The sequence below is a fragment of the Bison bison genome, unplaced genomic scaffold, assembly GCF_000754665.1.
Source record: "Bison bison bison isolate TAMUID 2011002044 unplaced genomic scaffold, Bison_UMD1.0 scf7180017864250, whole genome shotgun sequence".
Lineage (NCBI taxonomy): Eukaryota > Metazoa > Chordata > Mammalia > Artiodactyla > Bovidae > Bison > Bison bison.
Window position 1 is genome coordinate 388,488 of NW_011494822.1, and position 20,992 is coordinate 409,479.

The 20,992-nt window shown below is 39.0% G+C and overlaps 1 protein-coding gene across 1 annotated transcript in view; it reads right to left on the reverse strand.

Moving 5' to 3' along the window:
• The window catches only part of MARCH6 (membrane-associated ring finger (C3HC4) 6, E3 ubiquitin protein ligase), a 62,615-nt gene that overhangs the window by 16,269 nt on the left and 25,354 nt on the right, over positions 1-20,992 (reverse strand). The window contains exons 10-21 of the mRNA XM_010847538.1: positions 18,499-18,550; positions 16,714-16,772; positions 15,397-15,477; positions 14,880-14,948; positions 14,721-14,795; positions 13,621-13,755; positions 11,679-11,798; positions 10,613-10,713; positions 8,002-8,139; positions 6,884-7,088; positions 4,941-5,010; positions 1,655-1,836 (exon numbers count right to left, since the gene is read on the reverse strand). Of these exons, the coding sequence (XP_010845840.1) occupies positions 1,655-1,836; positions 4,941-5,010; positions 6,884-7,088; positions 8,002-8,139; positions 10,613-10,713; positions 11,679-11,798; positions 13,621-13,755; positions 14,721-14,795; positions 14,880-14,948; positions 15,397-15,477; positions 16,714-16,772; positions 18,499-18,550 (1,287 nt within the window). The remainder of the gene's footprint in view (positions 1-1,654; positions 1,837-4,940; positions 5,011-6,883; positions 7,089-8,001; positions 8,140-10,612; positions 10,714-11,678; positions 11,799-13,620; positions 13,756-14,720; positions 14,796-14,879; positions 14,949-15,396; positions 15,478-16,713; positions 16,773-18,498; positions 18,551-20,992) is intronic.

Consider the following 20,992-nt stretch of genomic DNA (forward strand, 5'->3'; position numbering starts at 1 on the left):
CTGGCCTGGAGAATTTTGAGCATTACTTTACTAGCGTGTGAGATGAGTGCAATTGTGTGGTAGTTTGAGCATTCTTTGGCACTGCCTTTCTTTGGGATTGGAATGAAAACTGACCTTTTCCAGTCCTGTGGCCACAGCTGAGTTTTCCAAATTTGCTGGCATATTGAGTGCAGCACTTGCACAGCATCATCTTTTAGGATTTGAAATAGCTCAACTGGAATTCCATCACCTCCATTAGCTTTATCTTATTACGTGTATTAACCAAGTGGCTGTGCTACTTTTCTCAATATAAGCCTCAGGAATAGGCTTCTGTTTGTCCAAGAAACTGACCAAGTCTCCACACCCCGTCTTGGAGTGTTACTGCCAGTGTTTGTTATCTCCCTGGTTGTCCCACCCATAGGCTGACCTGTGACCTCTGAGATGGACTGATACAGCTGAAGCATTCTGTATAAACCCAGTTAAGGTAATTAACCAAGCTGATCAAATTAGCTCCCCTGAGAACAGTACAGTCCCACAGAACTTACTGAGATGACAGAAATGACCTCTATCTGTGTTGTGCAAGATGGCAGTCGTTAGTCACATGGCTATTCTATTAGCACAGCTACAGAATTTGGACAAAGTGGCAAAATAAAAATAGGCACAAAAAGAAGGAACAGATAACACGTAAGAGCCACTATGAAATCCTAACAAAGAAATCAGTTTTAAAGTGGCCTTGATGTCCCTTTTTCTTAAGGGAGCCTCAGTGAGGACAGTTGTTTCAACAGCAACCGACAGACTAAAACGGTGTGCATTAAGACACAGTAATTATTTCTTTACATAGCAATATGATGTGGAAGAGTATCGAATGGAAACTGGAACTGGCTAGTTTCTCTATTTAAATAGAGTTAAGTGTCTCATTATCTACAGATGACATAGCAATCAAATCTGTCCATTCTTAATATACAATTAATCTCTTGTGGTTTTCTTTAAACATGAACATTAAATAGCTATTAAACTTCTAGTAAAATCAAAATAAAAATTCAGATACAAGACTACAGTTGATTATACAAATGAAAAAGCATAAAGCAGTGACCTAAACATATTTATCAGTCATAATCAACATTATGATCAATCAATAAGTTGCCACCCTTAGACAATCATCTTACAGTGACATTTTCCCCCACTCCTGTGACAACTAAGTTCTTTTCTGAGAGTAATACTTCCCATTACCTACTATACTTTCACACTAGCCAGGACATTCTTGAATAAAACAGACTATAATTAAAAGAATCTTATTTATATAGAAAACACTGACTGAAACCTGAAGTCACATTTAAAAGAATTTAATCAAATTTTAGAAAAAAATAACTTTCAAGGAAATTTCTACTTAAACAAATTGATTTTAAATTCTACAGACTATCTTATGTCTCAAGGGCATTACTGGATCATTTAATAGCATGACTTTCTTCTAACCCTCAGATATATCTGGACTGTATTTTTCAGAGTAAAACCTGAAAACTACTGCCTTAAAGGAATACTCCTTTTAATTCAAAAACTCAAATCTCTTGACACAATCAACACAGTGAAGAAACAAAGTGAAAAGATTTAAAGAAACCTCTGGAAAAACATTTACCACTGCTATCAGACAGGACCAGTTTTGACTAGAAAGGCCTACCATGAGGGACCACTCCTTAACCTTCTGGAAGATCACTCTGCGTCCCTGTGGCATCCACGCCACCAGTACCGTCACCGCCCGGATGGTGAGCCAGCAAACATAGAGACCACAGGCAGCTGTGTAGAGCTCATGGATTTTGGCAGTCCCGGTCCAAAATGACATTAACCAACGGCCAGCAAATACTGAAAATACAAAGGCTGATAAATGAGACATGCGATCGTGCAAAAACAACTCTAATCTTGATGTCAATGTTGTACTACTAGTATTTTCGATCATTTTAAGTGATTATTAAAAAGACAACATGTTTTGATGTATCAGTGTCTTCATTAAGAGCAAACAAAATAAAAACAAAATCCCCCAAACTCTAAAGAATGTCATAACTTAAGATACAACCAAGCCACAGCAAGTCACTGGGTACAAGCTTGCCTGTGACCTGCATGGTGACCTGTGAGGCCAACTGCTTATTCTATGGGGACCGAACGGACTTGCGGAGTGGGGCGTTCTTGCTGTCTGATCATCAAATGAAATGATTGTGCACGTAACACGACACAAATGGAGAATATACTTTCTATTATTTGTGTTGTCAATATTTTTAATATTTAGTAACATTACAAAGGAGAAGGCAATGGCACCCCACTCCAGTACTCTTGCCTGGAAAATCCCAGTCCATGGGGTCACTAAGAGTCGGACACAACTGAGCGACTTCACTTGCACTTTTCACTTTCATGCACTGGAGAAGGAAATGGCAACCCACTCCAGTGTTCTTGCCTGGAGAATCCCAGGGATGGGGGAGCCATCTATGGGGTCGCACAGAGTCAGACATGACTGAAGCGACTTAGCAGCAACTTAGCAGCAACATTACAAAGAATTTAGAGTAACTTACTTTCATTTAGCTCATTCATTAAGATAGAAAACTAAGCTTATTTTAATAAGTGGGCACAATAAAAAAAAGAATCTCACACTAATTTTCTCAGGAAAAAAATAAAATGAAACTTAGGAAATACGTGAAAGTTGTCTAAGGGATGGCCTCAAACAAAGAGCTATTACAAATAAATTCCACAATGTACCCACAAAAATCTATCAGGCAAGATCATTTATATAATTTCTTCACATGGTTACTCCTTAATAAGGCTGGAGAGAAGACCAAGACCCCATTTCCAGTGTCCCTTTCTCCTTGACACAGTAGTTATCTGTTTTGTTTTGTTTAAACTTATGTGTTATTTTTGAATGTCTAAAAGGGTTGAACTTTTCCATACATTTTCTCAATAATCTAGCCAACAACCCTGCCAAGTAGTAACGACCCTCCATTCTGAAAACTGAGAAACCGAGGCCCCAACCAAGGGCACACAAGGGTGGTGGCTGAAGGTGAACTCACGTTTACATGACCAAGATCATGCTCTTGATCACTGACCCACATTGTCTCCAATCCCAATCAAACCACCTCAACAGTCAAGTTTATAGGCCATAATGCTAATAATATTACAGACTTCTTTGCAATATCACAAAACAGCTTGGGTATGAAGATAAGTAATTTTTAAAGACAAACACATGCAAATGTCACATGAAATAAACATATATGCTTGTTAAAGCTTTAAAAGTATCACTGATAATTCTGTAAAAATGTCAAGCATTCTATATGTATATGTATTTCTACTCCAGCAAGGAGATTAAACCAGTCAATCCTAGAGGAAATCAGTCCTGAATGTTCACTAGAAGGACTGATGCCAAAGGTCCAATACTTTGGCTACCTGATGTGAAAAACTGACTCATTGGAAAAGACCCTGACGCTGGGAAAGATTGACGGCAGGAGCAGGGAAAGACAGAGGATGAGATGGTTGGATGGCATCACCGATTTGGCGGACATCAGTTTGAGCAAGTTCTGGGAGTTGGTGATGGACAGAGAAGCCTGGCGTGCTGCAGTTGATGGGGTCGCAAAGAGTTGGACATGACTGAGTGACTGAACTGAACTGATTTTTACTCCAAAGTTTTAGTTCTGTTTTGGTTGGCTGGTTTTAAAAAATTTAAAGCCCTCTTTTAATTCTGTACTTCACATACTTCTAAAGTGTTTTTGAGAGGTCAGATTAGTTTCTAGTTTGTAGTAACTTAACATTAGTTAAAATGTAGCTATAGGAAGGTAACCTATGGGAAAACAGCATCCTTACCACCTTAAATGTGTACTATGACAAGTATTTCTATAATTAAACACAGCTGCATTCCTTCCCCCAGATGCTGGGACTGGATTAACAGGGAAGTATTTATTTAACAATCTTTAACGAGATTAAAGTACTTGTATTGCCAAATTCAAGTAATAAAACTGGATTTCTTTCCTTTGTTAACTTTTTAATATTTCTGATAAAAACGAAAACGGAACATAAAACCCACAAAGCTGTCCAAAGTTCAAAAACTTAAGTTTTCTCAAAAATATGTTTATTTCCTTGCACCTTCCCAGGTGGCACTAGTGGTAAAGAACCCACCTGCCAACGTAGAAGACATAAGAGACGTAGGTTTGATCCCTGGGTCAGGAAGATCCCCTGGAGGAGGGCATGGCAACCCACTCCAGTATTCTTGCCTGGAAAAATCCCTTGGACAGAGGAGCCTGGCAGGCTACAGTTCATAGGGTTGCAAAGAGTCAGACACACTCAAGTGACTTAGCAATGGTTAACTAGGCTTTGTCATTTTAACAGCTGAGATCTGAGTAGTGAACTCAGGAGCAAAGTTTTAACAGTCAAAAATCAGTGAAGAAACAGTTAAAAATAAAACAAAATTTTAAACAACTTTATTTTTACCAGTTTAAGGTAAATCACAACTCTTACACAAATCAGAAAATAATTTTTTTAAGAAACCTCACTTGAAATTAACTAGTTGCTCCTCCTCAGCCTTAGCCCACATGGGAAAAAAATCAAGTATTTAAGGTAAATCTGATTTATAAAGTTATATTGAGTGCTATAATCAAGACACTAGCTCACTATACATTTGCATACTTGATTAAGACCTGAAAAGTCTTATCTTCCACTTAGTGATGATTTAAGTGACTAACACATCAGTATGATTTAGGATTTTCTTGCTGCTATGAAGCACTAACAAGGAGGCTGGGGGGCAATGAGCTGCTTCTGATACTTTGTGACTTTCAACTCTGTCCCCATGTACCCCACATTCAATAAAAATGAAGGGAAAAGTGCTTCAAGTTTATATTTGATGAAAAGATCACATCTCAGCAAAATATACCCTGTTAAAACGTAGCATCTTTTCATGATGTCATTAGCAGAGAGCTAGGATAAGCTCATACCTGGTAGAGTAAGGCAGATGAGGCTGGCAATCAGTAAGGTTATACACATGAAGACAATCAACAAAAATATCTGCAAGGCAAAACACAGCAGTGCATAAACAGTAGTCACATGTGCTCAATGTATTTTAGGACACCACTCAAAGAATCAACACAATTCTCTCAGTAAAAACAAACTGTCTATACTGGTATTTCCAGGACTCCTTCCATTTTACATAAAAAGGAAATTTTCATTTTAGATAATATTAACTATAACTCTGGCTAAAAGGAAATTGCTTCCACTTTCATATAATCAGATACATCAGCAAATAACAAGCAAATATATTTTAAATCAGAGAGCACAAAGATAAAACACGATCAACTTACATTTTCCCTCACTATTAATTAAAACTAAAAATAGTCACTTATTTTTATCAAATTCTCAAAAACAACTTTTCATGAAAAGAAAGCTTACTGTCTAACAATGCCATCCAATCAGAACACTCTGATGATGGAGATGTCTACACCTGCACTGCTGGACACAGGAGCTACGGGTACATGAGGCCACCCAGCACTTCACCGGGGATCAGTGCGAATGAATGCCGGAATTTAAAATTCTAGGTACTTAGAGTATGTCTACAAGAATTTTATTTTTTACTTTTTCAGCTTAATTGATATAAATGACAAATTAAACTATATTAATAATATATTTAAAGTGTTCAATGTGATCTCACACACATATATGCTGTGAAGGAATACCCACCATTCAAGATAATTTACCACATGTCTACAAGTGGTATTTATTTTTAATTAAGTTTAAAAGTAAACAATCATCATAGCTATAGCTGGTGGCTCCTATATGGAAAAGTGTAGACAGAAAGGAAACACGCTGAGGCAAGAAGGAAGTGGCCATCCTGGACAGAAAGATAAAGAGTGCTTCCTGCCGGGACCCAACCAGGCCCTGAGGGCAACGCTCCGGCAGGGAGACGGCAAGCACCGGCGATAACACTGCACGACCAGGCATGGAGACTCGGTCAGCTTCCACTGCCTGCCTGACAGACCCCGTGGTAGTCCTCTCTCTAATCTGGACCACAAAGTACCATCTGGTTAGGAAAGGATCTTTGGCAACTGAAGAGCCTCGTTTCTCACAGCTCCTCCATCTCTGGCAGTTCGCCTACACCTCCTGCCTCAACTCCATCCGTTCACTTCCCTACAGGTCCATACATCTTAACGTGCCTCCTATCCTGACAACAGGCCTGGAATGCCTTTTCCCACCTGCTTTTTTAAATCTGCTTGATCTCCTAACTTTAAAGATTTAAAAGTATCGACTCCTCCATGAAGCTTCTTGAACAACTTCCAAAAAAGTGTTTTGTGGAACAAGAAGTGGGCAATCATGTAACATGCTACTAATATAGCAAGTGAGGTGAGGACTAAGACCTGACCGTTGAATTTAACACCCTGAAGGTCCCTGGAGACCCCTGAAGGATTAGTTTCGGTAGCATCTGGAGGAAGGTCTTGGTGACCTTGGCAGGCACTTCCTTAACCAATCTGGTCTTCAGTTTTATCAGATATAAATAAAAGATTACTACTCATTCCTTGGAGCACTGGGATTAATACTGCAAGGATTAAAGAGAGAAAAACTCTAAAATGCAGATTCCAGTTCCTGACGGATATGAATCAAGAATGTTAATTTCTTATTTGATCTAGGGTCTTCTTGTTCCTTACAAATGGCAGGGGCCAATGGCACATGGAAGCCCAACTCCATGGCCCACGTCTAATTTGATAAACTTACCTGACATTTACATACATAACGTGTTGTAGAATGAGAGGAGTGAAAGGTAGGTTCTCCTCAGAAGACTGTAAGATGTGTTTATACCAAGGACTCTATACTAACAGCACCAATAACAGCAGCAAAAGCTCTCAACAGAAATCTGAAAGATCTTCTGTTAAGTCTGTACAGTACCTACCCTGAGTGGAAAATTTAAAGGCCGGCGGTAAGGCTGAAAGCCAACAGGCCCGCCCTGCTGGAGTATGGCTTGGTGGGCTGCGTGCAGGCCTTCCCCTACCACGGGAATAGCGTTGTTATTTCGAGCATGCTGGTTATTGTTAACCTGTTGGTTTGCACTGTTCTCATTTTCTTCCTGGTCTCCCAACAAGTAGGAATGAAGATCCCTGTGTAAAAATTGCATCAGTGAAAATTCTCACTCAGAATAAAACAGCAGATATGACACTGTCTTTAATAACAATTATTATAATTATTGGTGACCCTTAATAATTATTACTTAGGGAAGAAAAGGTATAAGTAGAATCTATGCAGAGCACTACCATTACCTTAATCTGCTCTAAATGTTGCTGCCTGCTTTAAATGAAACCCTTCCAAATGTAAAGTTAATTAACATACAGAATAGCCCATAAATTCGATCTATTTTACGTTTTCTTCAGCCAACATCTGAGAAAAATCAGTAACTGGAAAAAAAAAAAAGTGTACAATATACAAGATACTCAAAGTGTACAATATACAAGATACTCTATGTGAAGAATTTTAGGGAAAAAAGTATCAATTTCTCTTTTCACTATAGGTAACTACCGTGTCTGCTATGACATGCAGCTCAACTAAAACCTCCAAGCCACAAATGAGATGGGGAGGGAGGAGGCATGGCAGGCACTGAGCCGTCAGAGAAGGACACATGTTCAAGTGGAACCCAATGCACACGGGCATCCCCTGGAGGTACTGTGGGTCTAGCTCGGGACACCACAACAAAGCCAACACTGCAGTAAAGGGGTCAAGACTTGTGGTTTCTGAGTGTATATAAAACTTATGTTTACACTTGACTATAATCCAGTAAGTGTGCATGGCAGGTGATTTTTAACACTGACCCACCGTGGAAGCCTCCCAAAACATGTACACATTCTCCTTAAAAGGATAGCAATGATGAGAAAAGTTTTAATAAGTATTATATACACTTGCAGATATCATCAAAATGTCTCTTATTAAAACTAACTCTTCCTGAGTGGGGCATACTTTTTCAAAACGGTTATTAAACGATAACAAATGATATGCCTACGAGGTACCTGCCATACTTACAGCAAGTATCCAGCAGTGACAGTCCAGGCTCGCACCAGTCCCTTCAGCCACTGCCGCGTGTGTCCCTGTTCGAGTAACGCTGGTAAGACAACCTGAAGCAGAAGCAGCTCAAGGGACAGTTCACTCACTGGAGCATCACTAAGACAATTACAAAAAGCCATAATTCACAATGTAGATTCAATTTTCCATTGTCACCCCCACCCTGCACCATATTAAACATTTAATGGAATGATGGTAAAACTCCTTGAAGAGTCACATGAACTTACTGCCTTTATCACCTCACATCCACTCTCAGTTGAAGACAACAAGGCATCTCCCTCAAACATCACCAAAACTGTTCCTGATAAGGACTGCCATGACCGTCATGTTGTTAGAATGACGAGCAGGTCCTGGTCCTCAACTCACGTGCAATATTAGTAGTGTATCACACCACTGGCCACTCTGCGCTCCTCAGAACATTTTCTCCATGGACACCTCGCCAAGGCGTGTTGGTTCCTCCTCATTTCCCTGACTTGGACACAATGAAAGGCTCCCCTGATCTCTCTGTTCTCATCTGCATGTGCTCTTTGGATGCACGCAACCTCCTGTGGCTTAAGACAGCAAGTTTCTGTAAACTTCTATGTACTATCAGACATCTGCCCTAATCCTTAACTTACATACCCAAAGACCCAACCCAATGTTTCACAGAACACCCAAGACACCTTAAATTGATCGTGTTCAGTATCAAATTCCCACTCCTCCTTAAACCCTGCTCCTCCACAATCTCCCTCTTCTTAGTAAATGGCAACTCCACCCTTCAGGTGCTCAGGACAGAAATTTAGATCCTTCGCTGCCTAAGTTCTTCACCCTTCATTCAAACACCCAGAGAATCCTACAGACTGTACCCTAATCGTACCCTAAATCGAACCACCTCTCCTGACTCCACAGCCACTTCCTCCATCTCAGCTACCCTCACCTCTCACCAGGATGTGCCACTACCCTCCTGGCTGGCTTCCTGCTTCTGCCGTGGCCATCCCAACCCTGGCTCTTCTCATCACAGTACCCAGACTGATCCCCGGGAAACCTATGTCAGATCACTCCTCTCTCTGCTCAACCTCTCCAAAACCCCCACCCCTCAAATCACTCGAAGCCGAAGTGCTTACCGTGGCTTACAAGGCTCTGTAGGACCCAGCTTCCCACGACCTCTCTGACCCACAGCCAACTACTTTTCTCCTTCTTTCACTGCAGCCAAACTGGCCTCCGGCTGCTCCTCAACCCAAACTCAATGACGCAGCACATGCCTGCCCGGCTGCAAAGGGCCCTCTGCCTTCAGAGATTCATGTGGCTCACTCCCTTGTCACCTCCTCAGGGCCTCCTCAACTGTCACCTCGGCCTCACTAGTCACTTCTTTGTTCATTTTTTCCCACAGCACTTTTGATTCTCTGACATATCACATATTTTACCTATTTTATTGGCTGTCTCCCCCACTGAAAAACAAGTCCAGAAGGACACAGATTTTTCTTGATTCTGACTTGTTCACTGTTACATCCCTTGTACACAGAGAAGCACCTAGTATATGATGGGCCTTCAATCTTGCTGAACGTAAGAATGCACTAAACACTGCTACAAAATCTCCATTAAACTTCTAGGTATAATCGAGTACCAAAATGGGACTATTTCAACAATACATAAAACCAACTGTGCTTCCTGGTTCTCCCTACAACCACTGAAACATACAAGGACGGGGAGGTAACTTACTCTAGATAGCAAAAAACTCAAGAGAATAAAACCTCAATTTGGATTCTGAGGAGAAAGCAAAAGCTTGCAGAAGGTCACTACAAACAGAGAGGGAAAGACCAGGAACAGCTAGGCCTTTATGGGCAGACTCAATGGAGGCTGCGTGGGGCTGTGGAGTAGAATTCCAGTCAGACGATACTGGACAAGATGCTCAAAAGGCAGTGTGAGATTATGCCAAGCCTTGTATGTCATTCTAAACTACCCAGATAGTACTATGCATATTATGGAGGAAGAAGCAGATTTGTTACAGATGGATTATAAATGGAGAAAAAGAAAAAGGCCTAAAATACTAAGTGGTATATCATATTGATTTATATAAGAGATCATAAAGAATTAGAACTGACAAGATTTAAAGACAATTACAAGTAAATCTGAGGAAGAAATTCAATTTGCCTGGCATATTTAGATGATTGAAGAGAAGATACAAATCACTGAAGAAGGGAACGTAGGAGACTAGGTTTCCAGGTTACTTTAGTCTTTAAATCAAAATAATATTTTTCCATTTATAAGCCCTAGATCCTATCTTCATCTGTAATTACATGTTTAACTATGGCTATCTTATCTATGATGTAATGCTTTTCATATAAAGATGACATTACTAAGTATCTCTCATTAGGAATGCTAACATTTTGATGCTAAACAAAGGCACACTGTATTTGCAGAAAAAAGTCTTTCTTTGGAAAATATAACTGCTAATGTTCATATGGAAAAATTTAGTTATCAGATGACTGTTAACATCTGTAAGAAATGAAATGTTTTTTAAATGTATGTACTCTGAGTATCAAATCCCTAACAGACTTTTAATTAGTAAAGCTTCCAAATGTCAAAAACTTACCTATAGAGCATGACGTTGTATGGAAGAAAATGAGGCAGCAGACTCTTGATTATCCGTATAGGCAGCCACAGCATTAGGAGTACGATGGAGCCGAAGACAATCTGCAACAAGAGAAAGGGCAGGCCGGGCACCACTGTCACCATCCGTGAGAGATGGCAGACTCCTGTTTAGGTAGACGTATGCCCAGGGCACTGAGTGTTCTCACTCAACACACTACACCTGGGTCACTCTGTGTGAAGACGCGTTCCTAGGACAGCTGCTCCTCTCCCTCTAGGACACAAGGGCTCAGACAGGAGCCACAAAGGATAACCATGGCATGGTATATGAAAAGAGAGCTAGAAACTCACAATGAAGGATGAGAACTGTCTCATAATAAATCACCAGTGACAATAAGAGAGAACCCATACTAATGGCACAAGTTTCCAAAGGGCACACAATATTGCTTTTAGAATTTTATCTTGGAAAAACTTAAGATTTAACTAGGCAATTTCTTTTTCCACCCAGGGAAGAAATTTTGAGATGGTTCTATTAAGAGTTTAATGTGCTGTGCTCAGTCACTTAGCTGTGTCTGACTCTCTGCAAACCCATGGACTACACAGCCAGCCAGGCTCCTCTGTCTATGGAATTTTCCAGTCAAGAATACTGCAGTGAATTGTCATGCCCTCCTCCAGGGGATCTTCCTGACCCAGGGATTGAACCCACATCTCTGGCATCTCCTGCATCGGCAGGTGGATACCTTACCACAGCACCACTTGGGAAGTCCCAAGAGTTTAATTTAGAAGCTATTAACAAGTCTCTATTGCTTAAATGCAAATTAAATATAATTCTGAAACCCATAATTTGGCAATTAATTATACTTCTAAAGAACTAAAAGGCATTTTTGTTTACTAACATTTTATTTTATCAAAGTAACCAACAAAATAAGTATTTGATAACCAACTTCCACAGGCGTAGATAAACCTAAATTATTCAATCCACTCTACCAGTCCTTCTGACCAAAAAACAAAAAAACTCAAGGGTAGCCCATTTTACTTCAGAATCAATAAAAAAAAAAAAATACACTTACCACTGACAAAATAAATCTTCGAAGATGCCTATAAATAGGCAAGTGAATCATTTCTTGTACTGGATTAAAATCTGGATCATTCAAATTCCTTAGAAACCATAAAACACCAGGTCGAAGTACCTGAAAATTTATTTCAAATGCTATAAATATCCATCAATGTCTTCCGCTTCTGCATATGAGCTAAAACATTAACAGAGAAGCTTTAAAAATTATTTTAGCATCTTAAAAAATTGGCCCTAGAAAATTCATGTTACTCTACTTGGAAAAGAAGTTCCTATATCAGAATTAAAACTATCCTGTGCCTGATGTTCTCTGATGCTTTTAACCATTCAATGGAAAAAATTTACTAAGTATAATTTGTCAAGAAATCTAGACCTCCAAGATGAACAATAAGTATTTTTAGAAAAATTAGTATTTTTAGAAAAATTATAACTATATTGTATAATCTGGGAAGAATTTGGTTATAATTTATAATTATCCTAAACAAAAGATGTGATTTCAGTCTTACACTTTCCAAGAAGACTTACCTTAATTAAGAAACCCCTTCGCTTCTCCGTATCTTAAGTGACTACCTATTACATCTTTTTCGCTGGCTCAGGAGAAAGCATCAACTCTAGAGGTTGTAGGTGATGGGGCAATGGATGAGCCTGAGGGTTAGTTCTGGGTGGCCCAAACTCACTGAGCTGCCCTGTGTAAAGTTTCTCATCTGCCCAAATTCTATTTTTCCACCTTCCAAACAAAGCAGTTATTACACATGACCTTTAAGTTTCCATCTAACTCCAAAATACTAGGATTCTGTATCAACAAAAAACTACCACATTGATAAAATGAAAAAATTCAGTATAAAATATTTTATCAATGAACAATGTAATTTAGAGGTCACATAAAATTACAATTTGAAAAATACACTTAGTTTTAATCACTAGTTTCAAAACAAGAATACAGGCTTTATTTGCAAACAGAATTTACTGAACTTATACTCTAATGTTTCAGGAGAATATTTTGGACCCCACCTCATCCCTAGCTCCTCAAATCTCTCAGAAGAGCAGAGTAATCATAAACAGCTTTAAACCTTTGTGTGTTAGTATTCCATTCACACTGGACTAGTCGCCAGCCTGCTCCTTCAGCCCCACTTCTCCACACTGCTCTCATAGAGTAAGTGGATTTGTTCCATGGCTGTATTCCTTCCCAGAATGTAACACTGAGTAGACACTGTCCTTGTTTCTCACGATTACCCCAGCATACAGCACAGAGGCTGGCACAGAGTAAGTGTACAGTACTATTTGGGGAAAGAATTCAGAGCAAAAAGTACATTTATTACAACTACTCAAGTCTCACACTTACTTTTGCACCAGATGACTAAGCATGAGATGCATCCTAGTCAAATACTCACACTGTTTTACTGTCTTCACATCAGTAAGGACCGTATTCTGAAAACAGGATTAGTAAAAGTTCCCATCTGGCGACTGAACCAGAATCATAAAGGAGGCCCTCTATAACACTATACTTAAGAAGTATTAACGGCTTCAAGACCATTGTATATATCTGATCCTGTGAAACCATACCCTTTGGGAATTTCTAGCATGTCCTTGAATGAAGTCCAAAACAGGCTCATATCACATAAAAAGTCCAAGAACACATATTTGAGAATGGTTAAAATACATACCAAGTAAAACATGTGCTTTTATTTAACTTTTCCCCTCACTCTACTCATATTTCAAACTGATCGAAATAATAAAACTTGCCAGTTTTTGAGACCAATTACTAAAAAATGGTTTAAAGCAATTGAGCCAAACTAGTCTATAGCTATTCCCTCTCAGAATAAAGAAAAAGAGAAAAAGACTTAGCTAGGAAATCATCATAGCCTTTAAGGCATGCCATATGGTTAAAGCAGAAGTCCTTTCCATGAATGTGCAATGTTGGCACTTCCCATGGAGCTTACCTCTCTCAGTAACAGAATGAAGGAGGCAAAGTAGAACACATACACCATTCCCACCAGCCAGTGCAGGAACATGGTAGTGCCTGGGGCCGACTGAAAGCTCAGCTCCCGATCTTTCAGAGTAGCGTCAAACATTTCCTAAATCAAGACAGAACAGGTGAGAGAGACCTGTACCACTTACCTCTGTTGAATTAACATCTTCACATTCTAGGAAGTGAATGAATCACCATACATGTAAGTTCTGATGTTTCTAGGATTACTGTTCCCTTAAAGGCATTTATTTCATAGTATCACAGAAATACAAACAATATTAGGGTTGGATGCTATTTCAAAGACATACATGACATTTTGAAAATTTTAAAAGAGGCAATATTGACAGACCAATTTGTGAATAAGAACTTTACCAATACTGCCATTGTGAAAGAAACATTTATGTTACCATAATACCTTCTTTTCTTGGTTACAGATCTAAATTAATGGTGGGTTTTAATACTATGGTATGAGAGAAAATGTCACCTCAGAAAAGGCAGCTTTTCTATATTTAAATATTTTTTGAGAAGAAACTGATTATCACTGACAGCCATTAAAGATTTTAATCAAGACTGAGCATCTTAGTTAAAACAAATGGTTAGGGTTGAATTTACTACTATAAAGGTAGTCTTCTTATAAGACTGCTTTTTTTTTTTTCCCCCCCTTTTTTCTTTCTCTGAGGAGTTTCCCAACCAGGGGCTGAACCTGGACCACAAGCAGTAAAAGCGCTGAGTCCTAACCAGCAGACCACCAGGGAACTCCTTTGATTTACTCTTTTTACGTTTATAACATCTTGGCATCTTTATAAAAGTGAGAAGAGTCAAGAAAGTTCTTCACTAATTATTAGAAAGGTTCCAGTCAAAACACTCGAACATCAAAATTGTGTACAAAACCTCACAAAAATCAGGTACTCAGGAAAAATTAGCAACATTGAGAATCTACGATGATACATTCTCAAAAAAAAATAAATTATCATCAAATATTGGCTTTCCAGTAAAAGGAACCCATTCTAAAGACTTTTTAAAAAGCTTTTAAATTATTAGATTGTATTAGTTAATGAAAAATAAACTCACCAAGGAACAGATATCCAGCCACCAGCCACAAATGAGAGGGAAAACTCCAATTTCTACCACCACTAACAAAGAGACCTTAAGTAAAAATAAAGGTCATCAATATCACCTAAATGGGGAGAAAGCATTTCCAGTCTCAATTTATAAAAAGGAATTAATTACCTTCACAACAATATAGCAGACTCCCAGCAAGCGACGAGACCTATGAAATTTAACAAGAGTTGCCAACCCCTACAGCATGTTGTCAAGGAAAAACTGAACATTTAAGAAAAGATACAGATAAACAGCAAGGTCCTACTGTAGAGCACAGAGAAACATTTAATATCCTATGATAAATCATAATGGAAAAGAATTATTTTCAAAAATAATGCATATATACGTATAACTGAATCACTTTGCTGTAAAACACATGTAAATCAACTATACTCGAACCAAAAGAAAAAATTTTTATTTAAAAATGATAAAGACACAATGAAACAGGTAACTAGGCAACACTCAGTACTATCTGACAGACAGAATTAATTTATCTCATATTTTTTCTGCTCTCATCCTCACTACAAATACCCACAATTTCTACTAAAAAGGACTAGTGGAGAAAAATAGTTTTCATTAATAAGAACAACTCTTGGGTTAATAATAATAACATCACTGAACACCAACCTGGTTCATTAAAGGATACATGACAAATTATCAATGTTATTGCTAAAAGTATATACCCAACTATGGTTGTGATTAGGCCTTCAAAATGAGATGCTTGGACCTAGACAAAAGAAAATAAATAAAATATTAATTTTACTACATGGCCTATATCCGTTAAAAAATGTTTATTAAACAATCCAAGTTGACTATATAATTCCCTATAACTAGCAAACGTCCATAAAATCCCCTCTGGATGACAACTCAGCAAACCGGATTCTTCCACTGACTGAGATTTACTACAAAAAGATGGAGAAATTAAAGAGTAACACTTTGCTCAAGCAGACAAAATCAGAGTACAGTGAATTAAATTTTACAAAAATAAGAAGAAGCTATAACAGTCTGCACTCTAGTCCACGCTGAAGTGGACCTGCTAAAGGCTGAGTGCTGAAAGCAGCAGCACACGGCCTGGGCTATTCACCGGCCACGTGCAACCAAGCCACTTTCTCTCCTACCGCCACGGTTCCAGGTTTCTTTGCTCTCTAAATCTGTTTCATTCTCAGCTTACAAAGAGCAAGAGCTTGGATCCTGACAAACACTGCTCACCTTTTGGTTCCTGAGTTTCACACAGCAAGTGCTATTAAAATATATCAAAGTATTTATCTGACTTTTCAAGTTCTCGCATTCATCTAGTGAGAATCTGGAGAGGTGTATTTAAATACCAGAACATGTCTCTTTGCCATTTCGGAAACTTCAGAATGTGATCTCTCAGGATTCACACACACAAATGGACCAGAATGTTCCAACTATGCTAGCTGTCCTTAAAGAACTAACTCTTTCTGGGGACCCCCCTGCCGAAAATAGTAGTTGTGCATCCCAATATTCATCTACCTCTGGAAAATAACCATAAATGTCAAAATTAGAGCAAACTATTTAGAAGATAATACAGTTCGTCATTCTGACACATATCAACATTTTAAAAAACTGATTAATATCTCGTTACCTTTCTAAATTCACTATGAGGCAACTCAGGAAAAGGGAGAGAACAGAGCTCACAAGCCAGTGGTCAGGTGAAAGGTCAGTCTGTAAGAAAGCTTCCCCACAGTGTGTCTCCCGCCTGCCCCACAGGGAGGAAGACTATGCCTCACGAGGTTCAGAGAACACCTTCCACACCTCCCAGCATTTCTATGTCTTGAGCCGCTTTTGGCTCAAGTTGTGAACAAGGTGGTGCTGGATAACTACTCCTTCATGTAAGGCAGACAGGAATGAAGTAACTCTTTACAATATTATTACTTACTCAACAGACATTAAATTTGGGGTTTAATTACTGAAATTAAGTTTGTAAAAGTATCATACTCACGTGTTCTTCAAATCCCAAACCAACAAGGGAAAAGTGACCGATGTGGTAAGGGCAAAATGCTAAAAGGGGGGAAAAACTCAATGAAAACTTCAAAATCAAAACAATGAACACTCCTAGTACCAACCCCACTAAAAGGAACAAAGGCTTCTTAGAGAAATGAAAGATCCCAGAACCAAAAATGTACTGCCTGTGGTATTCTCTAGAACCAGAGAACAAAAAAGTTATCAAGCTCTAATAAGCTCATGTTGAAAGGACACAAGATCAATTGTGAAAAGGGTCTCACAGGCCAAAGAGAAGAAGCTATGAGCGTCAAAAAGAACCCTAAAACTAAAGAAAATACAGAATATATACAAACGCATGAGTTCATAATATTCAAAAAAGGGAGTGCCAAAAACCACAAGAGGAAAAAAAGCAACATAACACAAAACATTTTTATCAGCAAGGAAAGCAGTTTGTGCTAATAATTAAAGGGAAAGAACTGCACATCCGACCTGGTGCTTCAGATTAACTAAATGGTTCCAACTGGTAAGAACAAGCTTTTCTTCATAGGAAAACCAGCCAATGAATGTTTAAAATTTGAAAATTACCATTTTGCAATGCCTAATAAAAATCAATTAATCCAGGCAAATATCAATGGCTAATAAAATTACTAGGTAAAAAGTTGATGGAACACTAGATATTTACATGATACTAAAATACCACCTCCCACAGATTACTCTCTGGTGGTTAAAGGGAAACATGAAACCTAATAATAATGGCTTCAAGATACCATGACCTGAACCAAAGACAAAGGTGGAGAACCGAACATCAGGTACCTCCTGACATGTATTATCAGGCAACGTATGACTAGTAAAGGTTTTGTCCTACAAGTATTGACCCTGAATGAAATCGGGTCTTAGATCTAACTTCCAGTTTAGAGGAAATACAGAGACAAAAGAGCAAGGTAGCAGACGTCATCAAGAAGCAATTAGAAAGGGGCAGATGGTGAGGCACTAAGAGGATTCTAAGGTCAGTCTGCAGCCTGCAGTCTCTCTCTGGGAGACCCGAAACACGGTCTAACCAATGACCCAAGTCTATCAGACTCCACCTTGAAGAACTGCTGGAGGAACCTTAGTTACTTGACTCAGTTTCACTATCTTCCCCCAAAGCAGAAAAACCTGTGAGCTACCTCTGAATTCTGCCTTTCTTTCTCTCATGACTCCCAACTGGAGGAACTCTCAGTGCTGTCACACAAACCTCACAGGTACAGCTGTGAAGTGTTTGGAAGTCATGGCATTACTGGAATCTGGTTCTGAGGGGAGTGACACTCGGGCTAAGTTCACTGTCTTTCCTCAAACCCATATCTCGCTCTGCGACAGCTCCCAAGCCAAGGTCTCTGGTAAGGTCTTGGTCAGGACTTTTTAACAGATTAAAAACAAGACCTTCTGCCACAGGAAAGAACACAGAGATAACCAGCACAAAATTAATTTCAAAAGTGGGACACTGTGTATTCTCAAGTCAGTCTGAAACCAGCTGCTACAAGAAGAGACACAGAAATGCCCAACAGAAGTAGAGCTGGCAGTAACAGCAGTCAGTGCTGCTTAGGAAAGAAAATATCTGTATACCTAGGGCCTTCCTATGCCAGATGACTATCTAAAACTCCTTTCATATACTCCATATAAATTCCATTCAAATATTCCATTCTTATATTTCATATAAGGTTAAAACAAAACAAAACCTGTAACAAGGTCCAAGAAAACTAAACTTCTATCATAATATCATAAATAAAAGCAAAACACCACTTACCAAAAACGAGAATGAACAATGTGTTTAAAGACACCACCCAAAAGACATGTTCCTAAAGAAAAAAAAGATTAATAAAACATATTCATCTCCTATTGGATTTACATTTAATTCACTTACTTAAGAAGATTGAAATTTTTACTATATAATCTTGAGATTTCATTCAGAAATTATATGCAACTTTTCATTTTTCATTAGATAGCTCATGTGTGTGTGTGCTAAGTTGCTCAGTTCTGCCCAACTCTTTGCGACCCTATGGACTATAGCCCACCAGGCTCCTCTGTCCATGGATTTTCCAGGCAAGAAAACTGGAGTGGCTTGCCATGCACTCCTCCAGGGGATCTTCCCGACATGGGGCTCGAACATGCAACTCTTACATATCATGCACTATCAGGTGGGTTCTTTACCCCTAGCACCACCTGGAAATCCCCAGGTAGCTCCTAAAACTAAACCTAAAGAACTCGAAGTTCTTAATGTCACATATTAAAAAAATCAAATTAATCCATAAACACTTCCTCTTCAGAAATTAATAATATACCATGAACTGTATAGATTCTCATAAACACCAGATTTCACTTGTATCACAACACTAAAATATCCAAATAAAGAAAAATTTGAAAACCACGTTATTTCTGAACATATTAATGTAAACTGCACAGCACTTCTTTCAGTGTTCAGTGTGTTTTTATGCCTTCTTTAAGGTCTCTCATCTATGAGAAACTGAACGCAATAAAGGACAAAAGGTGGCTCAGTGAAAAAGACTCCGCCTGCCAATGCAGGACACATGGGTTCGATTCGTGAGTCAGGAAGATTCCCTGGAAAAGGAAATGGCAACCCACTCTAGCATTCTTGCCTGGAAAATCCCATGGACAGAGGAACCTGGCGGGCTACAGCACATTGGGTCACAAAAGAGTCAAACACGACTGAGCGACTAAACAATAGCAAGCTTCTATACTGACTGTATAGAATCATAATCCCTTATGATTATACAGTGGAAGTGAGAAATAGATTTAAGGGCCTAGATCTGATAGATAGAGTGCCTGGTGAACTATGGACAGATGTTCATGACACTGTACAGGAGACAGGGATCAAGACCATCCCCATGGAAAAGAAATGCAAAAAAGCAAAATGGTTGTCTGGGGAGGCCTTACAAATAGCTGTGAAAAGACGAGAAGCAAAAAGCAAAGGAGAAAAGGAAAGATATAAACATCTGAATGCAGAGTTGCAAAGAATAGCAAGGAGAGATAAGAAAGCCTTCCTCAGTGATCAGTGCAAAGAAACAGAGGAAAATAATATAATGGGAAAGACTAGGGATCTCTTCAAGAAAATCAGAGATACCAAGGGAATATTTCATGCAAAGATGGGCTCAATAAAGGATAGAAGTGGTATAGCTCTGACAGAAGCAGACGGTATTAAGAAAAGGTAGCAAGAATACACAGAAGAACTGTACAAAAAAGACCTTCACGACCCAGTTAATCATGATGGTATGATCACTCACCTAGAGCCAGACATCCTGGAATGTGAAGTCAAGTGGGCTTTAGGAAGCATCACTACAAACAAAGCTAGTGGAGGTGATGGAATCACAGTTGAGCTATTTCAAATCCTAAAAGATGATGCTGTGAAAGTGCTGCACTCAACGTGTCAGCAAATTTGGAAAACTCAACAGTGGCCACAGGACTGGAAAAGGTCAGTTTTCATTCCAGTCCCAAAGAAAGGCAATGCCAAAGAATGCTCAAACTACTGCACAATTGCACTCATCTCACACGCTAGTAAAGTAATGCTCAAAATTCTCCAAGCCAGGCTTCAGCAATACATGAACCATGAACTTCCAGATGTTCAAGCTGGTTTTAGAAAAGGCAGAGGAACCAGAGATCAAATTGCCAACATCCGCTGGATCATCAAAAAAGCAAGAGAGTTCCAAAAAACATCTATTTCTGCTTTATTGACTATGCCAAAGCCTTTGACTGTGTGGATCACAATAAACTGTGGAAAATTCTTCAAGAGATGGGAATACAAGACCATCTGATCTGCCTCTTGAGAAACCTGTATACAGGTCAGGAAGCAACAGAACCGGACATGGAACAAGAGACTGGTTCCAAATAGGAAAAGGAGTATGTCAAGGCTGTATATTGTCACCCTACTTATTTAACTTATATGCAGAGTATGTCATGAGAAACGCTGGGCTGGATGAAGAGCAAGCTGGAATCAAGATTGCCACGACAAATATCAATAACCTCAGATATGCAGATGACACCACCCTTATGGCAGTAAGTAAAGAAGAACTAAAAGAGCCTGTTGATGAAAGTGAAAGTGGAGAGTGAAAAAGTTGGCTTAAAGCTCAACATTCAAAAAACTAAGATCATGGCATCTGGTCCCATCACTTCACGGCAAACAGATGGGGAAACAATGGAAACAGTGGCTGACTTTATTTTGGGGGGCTCCAAAATCACTGCAGATGGTGACTGCAGCCATGAAATTAAAAGACACTTACTCCTGT